The sequence below is a fragment of the Pristiophorus japonicus genome, chromosome 2 (assembly GCF_044704955.1).
Source record: "Pristiophorus japonicus isolate sPriJap1 chromosome 2, sPriJap1.hap1, whole genome shotgun sequence".
NCBI lineage: Eukaryota > Metazoa > Chordata > Chondrichthyes > Pristiophoridae > Pristiophorus > Pristiophorus japonicus.
This window is the reverse complement of record NC_091978.1, coordinates 85590148-85599533: the sequence shown is the minus strand read 5'-3', so window position 1 is coordinate 85599533 and position 9386 is coordinate 85590148. Positions and strand designations below refer to the sequence as shown.

The window sequence follows — 9386 nt, the reverse complement described above, 5'->3', positions numbered from 1 at the left end:
TGTTGAGCTTATTTTGTTGGGCTCAATTTGCAGCACTCTCACCACTGAGTCAGAAGGTGTTGGGTTCAAGTCCCACTCCAGAGACTTGATCACAAAAATCTAGGTTGACAATCTAGTGCAGTAGCAAGTGCTGCACTGTTGGAGGTGCCGTTTTTCAGATGAGACGTCAACCGAGGCCCGTCTGCCCTCTCAGGTAGACGTGAAAAATCCCACGGCACTATTTCAAAGAAGGACAGGGGAATTATCCCCAGTGTCCTGGCCAATAGTTATCCCTCAATCAACATCAATAAAAAAATAGGTTATCTGGGCATTATCACGTTGCTGTTTTGGGGAGCTTACTGTGCGCAAATTAGTAGCCACTTTTCCGACATTACAACAGTGACTACACTTCAAAAAAGTCGTTCATTGGCTGTAAAGCGCATTGGGACGTTCGGTGGTCGTGAAAGGTGTCGTATAAATGCAAGTCTTTCTTTCTTGTTTTTTAGTTTGATTGGACCATATGTTTCTATCCTATATTAATGGTGCTCTAAAAGGGGCACTACTTGTTTGGGTGGGGGAGAGGGGGCAACAACAACAACAAAGTGTCAGGCTTAAAAAAAACAGAACATGCTGGAAATACTCAGTAGGTCAGGCAGCATTCTGTGAAGAGAGAGAGAAAAACGAGAGTTAATTGTTTCAAGTCGATGACCTTTCGCAGTATTTTGCTCTTGTAAAAACTATCAGGTTTATTGGTCCATCAAAATAGGTACCGAAATTCCAGGAGAGAAACAGACAGCAGCCGCACAGTGTGGAGCTGGCTGGAGGGCTGGTGAAGAATGTTGGGCCCAGGGCCGGCCGGCCGGCCGGATGACTATGGAGTGCGCACTGACAGGGCCGGTGACGGAAGCGTCAATCGGCGCGCGCTGGAAGTGACTGTTTGACACCAGTCTCGCTCGGTGTGAGAGTGCGCGCGCGCGGCCTCCGGCTGGCTCCTTTTTTTTATAAAATAACGCCGACTGCACACGGTGCTGGATAACTATATGTGTAAAATAATCACAACAGTAAATGCTTGCGAGAGGCGGGCTGCTGTATATATATTACACAAGTTAAATTATCTCGCACCCTCCGCCGAGGCCTAGCCACTTTAACCGCTTACTATTAACTCTACCTCCATGTGGATTCAAAGACTTTCCCTCCCACACCATGGCGAGAAAAATAGTTAGCAGAAAGAGAAAGGCTGCGGAACTAGAGCCGGAGCAGGTAGGACACGGCGAGGCCGATCATTTTTTCCCTCCCCCATAACGACTTAAAATGAGCAGTCTGTGCGGGCTGGGCAGGGTTGAGTTGGGCTGGGTGTTATTGCACACTCACACTCCGCAATTTAGCCCCTCCCGCCTGGGCCCGCTCTGTAATTTTTCCTGTGCGTCCCCGAATTTCTGACTGCAAAACCTAACGCTTTTTGTATTTTTATGTATGTCCACAGACCCAAGACAGGGATGAAGGGTTGGTCTGTATTTTACTGAGTTTATAATCGTCTCGAAGAGGTGTGCGACGAAGCTTTTATTTTAACACCCTTGTAGATCTATTACAATCTAATTTCAGAAATAAAAATGTAGATTAGATTTTAATATTGAACTTAAGTTCTCTATAAACGAAGTTTCTCTTTCAGTTACATCTATGTAAAGGAATGTCCTGTGATGGGAAGGATGATTGGTCTCTTATTAGATGTGTGTAAAAGTATGTAAACTACAATAATTTTAAATGTACGCAACTTAATTTAAAATCAGCTACAACTTGTATGTTTGACACTTGCGTAACAGGAAAACTGCTGGTGACCATTGTTGGAACTGTGGTGTTAAATAATTACTATTGTATATTTCTGTTAGTGTAGATTGCAGGTATATTTTGCCTTTAGTAATCTTGGTTATGGAAATGTTTGATCTTGAATGGAACAGCTCCTCACTATATACTGAATGGTGCGGCATTACTGGTTATAATTTACACTTTGAAGCATTTTTTTGATTTTGAATAAAATATTGTGCATTTTTGTAGTTCAAAAATCAGTTGAGACTGTTTTGTGAAGTCATTTTGCTATTGTGATGTCATATTCCTGGGAATCTGATATTTATTTCCATTTGTATATTAGCTGTAATCGATTAGAAAATAGATCAGCTTGTACTTCCTGTCTACAAAACCTTACTTCCTGTTTTGATGTTTTTGCCGCACTTTTGTGTGGACTTCTTCCATTATAAATTAAAATGTCCATCTTTTATAAAGGAAACTACCTATGTAAACTTGTATTTTAGTGCCTCAGTTTTGCATCTCCTTGCTCCTCAGCTGAGACACTCTTATGCCCCAACCAACATTTCTTCTCTGGTTACCAGACTAGCACATGATTTGCTATTTAACTATCAGTAATATATTTTAAATCTTACATTTGCATACACTTCCTGACAACTTTGTCCATCATAAATTCATACGTCGACATTTATCATAGAACTGTCTTTGTAAACTTGCCATGCTGCAGTTACACCCTTTTCCCCAGTGGGGGTGCTGCAGCATCATCACGGGTGGAGGAGGGTGTAAATACAACATGACAAGTTTCCATTATAAATGCCACATAGGAATTTGTAATGGCAATATAAAAATAAGGCGAGAATGTATGACTTCAAAATGGTGACTGAATTATGTCTCTGCATCCTGGTCTAATTATTCCTAGTTTCTCACCATGCTTCACCTGAAGCCAATACGAAAGATTGATGAGTGACATGATAAATTAAATATCTCCGTACAGTAGGCTGGGTGGAAAACGTATAACTGATAAGTTTACAAAAATGGTACAGGTATTACAAAAGTTCCTTTTGTAGCTTTAATAGAAACTTTAAAAAAATCTTAATTAGAGAAGAAATTGTTAATTGGTGTGAGCTGTGAAGTTTATTTTGCCTTGTGTATTCTAGAACATAAGAACATAAGAAATAGGAAAATAACTCTCATTTATGTAGCACTTTACTTGTGCCTCAAATGCCTTTTTTGTAAAATGCATTACTTTTGAAGTGCAATCACCGTTATGCAAGTAAATATGACAACCATTTTGAACACAGCGAGGCCCCGCAAACATCTGAGTAATAACCAGTTAATTTGTGTTTGGTAATATTGGATGAGTGAGAACTCCCTAGTTTTAAAAAAAAATGTCTCAAAGTTCTGAACCACCAGAAGGAGCAGATAAGGCCTTGGTTTAGAATCTGCTCTGACAGTTAATTACTGCACTAAAGTATCAACTTAGAATATATACTTGGAGTATATAACCTTCTTGCCTAGATGTGAGTGCTAACAAGTGAACCAAGCTGCCATCGCCGTAGTAATTGCTTTGTATTAATCATGAAAGCAAATTGTGGTCGAGTAATAACCATTGATCATGTGATGAGTAATCTATTGCATCCTTAAAATAGTAGATGGGGTGACTGCTTTCTTAAATGTTCTGCCCACAGGCATCAATCACCCTGATCTCACTATGGCTTGCCACTTTAACTTCCCTTCCCATTCTTTATATGAATATTCCTTCTTTGGCCTTCTGCATTGTTTCAACCAAGGTCAATGCAAACTTTCTTATTGGCAGTCACAAGACATTCTCATTCTATTATAATCATGGAGGTTTAAGCACAGGAGGGGGCCATCATGCCCATGTCATCACCATCATAGGCAGTCCCTCAAAATCGAGGAAGATTTGCTTCAACTGAAAGTGAGTTCTCAGGTGGCTGTACAGTCCAATGCTGGAATTACAGTCTCTATAACAGGTGGGGCAGATAGTGGTTGAAGGAAAGGGTGGATGGGTAGTCTGGTTTTCTGCACACTCCCCATTGTCTGCGTTTGGTTTCTGCATGCTCTCGGTGACGAGACTCGGTGCTCAGCGCCCTCCCGGATGCTCTTCCTCCACTTAGGGCGGTCTTGGGCCAGGGATTCCCAGGTGCCAGTGGCGATATTGCACTTTATCAAGGAGGCTTTCAGAGTGTCCTTGAAACGTTTCCTCTGCCCACCTGGGGCTCGCTTGCCATAAAGGAGTTACGAGTAGATTGCTTGCTTTTGGGAGTCTGGAGTCCACCCCGCTGGAGTGGAACTAAACTATAGAACCAATGGGAACCTGTTCGATCTTCGTCGCCTCTAGGCTAGATCAAAGGTGGTCCCATCCTCTGTCATCGAACTACAGTACGTGGACGACGCTTGCGTCTGCGCACATTCAGAGGCCGAACTCCAAACCATCGTCAACATCTTCACCGAGGCGTACGAAAGCATAGGCCTTACACTAAACATCCGTTAGACAAAGGTTCTCTACCAACCTGACCCCGCCACACAGCACTGCCCCCCCCAGTCATCAAAATCCACCAGCAAACTGTTTTTGCATCAGCAAGAAGAGCAAGTGATATAAAAACAGTAATTTTAAAGTGAAAGGAGGACTGTTAAAAAGACCAAGAAGCATGTCAATGAAGAATTAACCCCTCCGTCTCCCACAGCAGAAAGATTATACTTTGAGTTTCGAGTTGTACTTCTGACAGTTGTAAGCATCTTTCTGTAAAACTGTTGTTTTAATGTCAACAAAACAAATTATTTAGGTAAGTTTTCAGCCTCGGCAAGCGATGCTCGCTTCCCGAGAATGAATTATAAAAAAAAAAAAATTCCTGGCTGAGGTGATTAAATGATGGTTTAACTGTGGCAAAAGTAGAAATGTTTTGTTTTTGTTTCACAGGTATTTAAAATGGCATTAGCCATTAGACTGTATGACTTCTTTATAAAATTTCCTTTCATCTGTGACGAAGGATAAGATGAGGATTGTCAATACATGTGGCTAGCTGTAATTTAGTTGTAATTTATTCAATTGTATTGGCTAACCAAACCATGTGCTCATCAAGGTGGGCATGTTGGTGCCTGGAATTGGAATTATTTCTATTTCAGGCACCCAATCGCAGCATGAAGTACAACAGAATAAGTTGCCTCTACACTTCCCTTCCCTGCCCCCCCCCGCCGCCAAATGTGCTTCAGCCCCAACCTTAGAAGGATTGCACCGATGTGACATTTTTCCATTTCCCACATCAGCCATCATGTGACCTGAATGAGATTGCTTCTTAGAGCCAGCATAGATTTGCATAGGATGTCATGTCTATTGACATGGGTAGGGAATTGGCTTAGAGGTAGGAGTCAAATAGCAGGGATAATGGGTATGTACACCAATTTTCAGGATGTGACTAGTGGTTTCCCCCAGGAATCTGTACTGGGGCCTCAGCTATCAATGACTTAGATGAAGGAATAGAGAGATGTATTTCCAAGTTTACTGAAAATACTAAGTTAGGTGGCACTGTAAGTAGGGTAGATGAGAGCAGAAAGTTGCAAAAGGACATTGATAGATTAAGTAAGTGGTCAAAACTGGCTGATAGATTTTAATGGGGCAAAGTGTGAGTCATCCACTTTGGACTTAAGAAAGATCGATCATTTTCTAAATGGTAAGTTAGGAATTGTGGAGGTGCAGAGATTTAGGGGTCCAAGTACAGAAATCACAAAAAAAACCTAATGGGACAGGTACAAAAAATAATTTAAAAAAGTTAATAGAATGTTAGAGGGGGTGGAGTTCAGATTCACCAAAATGCTGCTGGGGCTAAAAGGGTTAAATTATGAGGGCAGGTTGCATAGACTAGGCCTGCGAATAGAAGATTAAGGGGTGATTTACTTCAGATGTTTATGATGATCAAAGGGTTTGATAGGGTAGATAGAAACTATTTCCTTTGGTGGGAGAGTCCAGAAGAAGGGGGCATAATAAAATTGGAGCTCGGCCATTCAGGGGTGATTGTCAGAAAGCAATTTATACAAAGGGCAGTGGAGATCTGGAACACTCCCTTAAAAAGCTGATGAGGCTAACTCAATTGGAAAAATTCCAAACTGAGATAGATGTTTGTTGGGTAAGGGAATTAAGGGATGTGGAGCAAAGATGGGTAAATGGAGTTGAGGTACAGACCAGCCATGATCTAATTGAATGTCTGAACATGCACGAGGGACTGAATGGCCTACTCCTGTTTCTATGTTCCTGGCCTACACCTGTTCCTTTGTGTTCTTGGCCCTTGCCCACCAAGGAATAGATTAATAATGTCCACACTAATTTCACAAAGGCCTTTAAAGCCAGCGCAGAGGAGACTTTCATCTTGTCAGCCTGGGGTGGATTTGAATCCAGGCTTGGGTTGCCAACTCTGGTTCCATGTATTCCTGGAGGTTTCATTACATGATCTCTCAACTCCAACTGCCTTTCCCAATCAGAAAGTATTTTTTTCCTGTGTCAATATTTTTGTAACTAAATTGTTCAAAACAAATTGAAAACATTTGTTTTTTAATCCTCCACTGAACCTCCAGGCGATGAACCTTTCATTCCTAAAGATTCTAGGACAATCCTGGATGGTTGGCAACCTTGATCCAGGCCCCAAAGATGAAAGCTGATTGCACCACAAGTTATGTTCCTTTCCTGTGCCTCCTGTTATTGAATATCCATGTCTGACTGTCTAAAACAGCCCAAGTTTGCATGTGGTCTTCCACTGGGCTGTTTTATGTGAATTTGTCTTTTGATGATTTCAGTCTAAAAATTTAATTTCCAACTGTTGCCATGATACTAAAACTAGTCTTGATGAAAAGTTGTGAGGAAACTGAGGGAACACAATTCCTTCGCTATTAATCCAGTGGCCGGATTTTGCAGTCAGCGGTGAAGTGACTGAGCTCGCTGCTGATCTCAAAGAAAGCTGCCCGCAAAGATCGAGCAATCTCTGGCGTGGATTTCATCTTTTACAATGTTAATTTAATTCTGGCGCCATCTACAGAGGATCTTTGATGTCCCGCAACAATTATGTCATCAAGCAGACTAAGTAGCCAATCACATTGAATTCTCAGACAGCAAACCAGGAAGTAAAAAGCACTTTTTAATCATTTTGCAGAGTGAAATAGAGATTGGGACATACACATGGGATTAAGGTAGAAGCTGAAATATCAAACAAAATTATTATTTTTTAATTAAAGAAATTCCACTGATTTTTTTTTATGTGGAGAAATTTGACATTCCATAAATATAAAATTAGTTTTACAGGGCTAGAGGTTGTTCAGCAGTAATTATGACTTAATATACTGTTAAAATCCCAGTTACACCTCATTCAACAAGGCTTAACCTATTTGGGTTTTTTTGCAGTGAGATTAGAGTGTAAAAAGTGGAAGTTCATGTTAATTTAATTAATTTCTATCTGTGAGGACTTCAACAGTGCACTCTGGAGGAGCTAGGAATCACTGACAGCAACTTATGCATTTCCACATTTAACTGCGCATGTGCAGATGCCAGAAGTTGCTCTCAGTTTCATAGAGAGGTTGACAGTTTCACTGTCATTACAACCGCAAATTCCGGGCCATTGTTTGTTGTGATTGTTAAAAGCAGTGTTCAAAGAGATTGATCACAATGTAGAAGCATTCTACAGTTTTATATTCACTAAACTGCTCGAATAGAGTTTTCTAAATTTACATAGAAATACATGATCTCTAGTGATACGAGTTTGCCAAGAGAAGCTGAAAGAACAATTGGTGTTTTTGTTTAAAACAATCATCCAGTTTGTATGTATTGTAAATCTGATTATCGTACTGTGTAGTATTTTTCCAATGCCATCTTCTGTGTAGTATTGTATCCGTAAATAAATGGGGATAAGCGTTTGCTTGCATACTCGTTTGGCCTAGAGATGTAGTATTTTCCATCAACCAAGTTGTCAGAAGAATGTGGTGGGCACCCTGTATTATTCTCCAGTGAACAATTTACCTCAATCAGTATTAACTATTAGACCCGAATCTGACTATGCTAACTCATAAACAGTGGAAAATAACAATGCGCTTTCATTTCGTCAGACACAGTGGGGCTACAATTCCAGCCTCACCGGGTCCGTACGAAGTGCACGTGGACCCGGCGAGGCCTTGCAAAAGCTAGGTTTTGGGGTGGGGTGGGATGCGCATGCGCTGAAAACCAGTCTGTCAAGATTTGTCTTGACGGATCGAACTCATCCCCGCAGGAAAGGCACTCGCACGGCCGAGATTGGGTTATTTACCCAACTCATGCCCAGCAAATGTCCTTCAAACTCTTACGCATGGTGAAAACAGACTCATAGCCTATTTTTACCAGCGTAAGAGTTTTAAAATATTTAAAAAATTACTTTTAAAAACCCTGTCCATTAAGGTAAGCTTATTTTAAACCGTATTAAAACACACACACAAAAATTCCCCAAAATATATATTTTTTTCCAACACATTTAATGAACTTTAGTTTCAATTAATTTTAAATATGTGAGGTGTTTTATTTATTTATTTATGTTGTGTGGGTGTTTTAGGGGTTTTTCCTCTGATAGTAATGGAAACTCGCACAAACGGCATTCCCATTATTATCAATGAGAATACTGCATCGTGATTGGTTGTCCAGGCCCGTGTGACTCCAGATTGGACTTGTGTACCCTGAAGACAGGTCCCCATGCGATGTGCAGCGAATGTCGGCCTCCGACCAGGATCTTACATTCCTCCGGGACCAACAGAAAGATTCGTAGATTTTTTCCGGGTCGGAGGCATTCGTATGAAGGAAGCCTCCGACCTCAATTTTAGACCCTTTGTTTATAGAAACTATCATGAATCCATTTAAATGTGGAAACGGTGTGGGTATTTCGGGGAGGAATTCCAAATGTAACCTTGGAATGTACGTACTTCAGTATATGTTGAATTTTGTGTTTTCTTACTGTTGTAGGTGTTCAGTATCAAAGTGTGAGGGAACTGCAAAACTGATATGATTTGGCAGAATTATATCATCAATTTCTGTAATTGTGATTCTGAACTGATAAAAATGTTGCAATGCTGTCCATCAAACATCGGTGATATAGCTCTGCAGTTTCTCCATGCATTGCAGATTTACACATCTAGAAAGCTGCTACTTCATCCAGGCTTTTGAATGTGTAAACAACTTTCTGCATTTTTTTGTATTTGTTCCTGGGATGTGGGCATCACTGGCAAGGCCAGCATTTATTGCCCATCCCTAATTGCCCTTGAGAAGATGATGGCGAGCTGCCTTCTTGAACCGCTCCAGTTCTTGTGGTGATGATACTCCCGCCCACAATGCTGTTAGGGAGGGAGTTCCAGGATTTTGACCCAGCGACGATGAAACATAGAAACTAGGTGCAGGAGTAGGCCATTCGGCCCTTCGAGCCTGCACCACCATTCAATATGATCATGGCTGATCATGCAACTTCACTACCTCATTCCTGCTTTCTCTCCATACCCCTTGATCCCTTTAGGCAAAGAGCCACATCTAACACCCTTTTGAATATATCTAACAAACTGGCCTCAACAACTTTCTGTGGTAGAGAATT

General features: G+C 41.0%; 1 protein-coding gene across 1 annotated transcript in view; it reads left to right on the top strand.

Moving 5' to 3' along the window:
* Positions 1–908: 908 nt before the first annotated feature.
* The window catches only part of dcaf12 (DDB1 and CUL4 associated factor 12), a 153422-nt gene continuing 144944 nt past the window's right edge, over positions 909–9386 (top strand). The window contains exon 1 of the mRNA XM_070862475.1: positions 909–1239. Coding sequence (XP_070718576.1) covers positions 1183–1239 — 57 coding nt within the window. The 5' untranslated portion in view covers positions 909–1182. The remainder of the gene's footprint in view (positions 1240–9386) is intronic.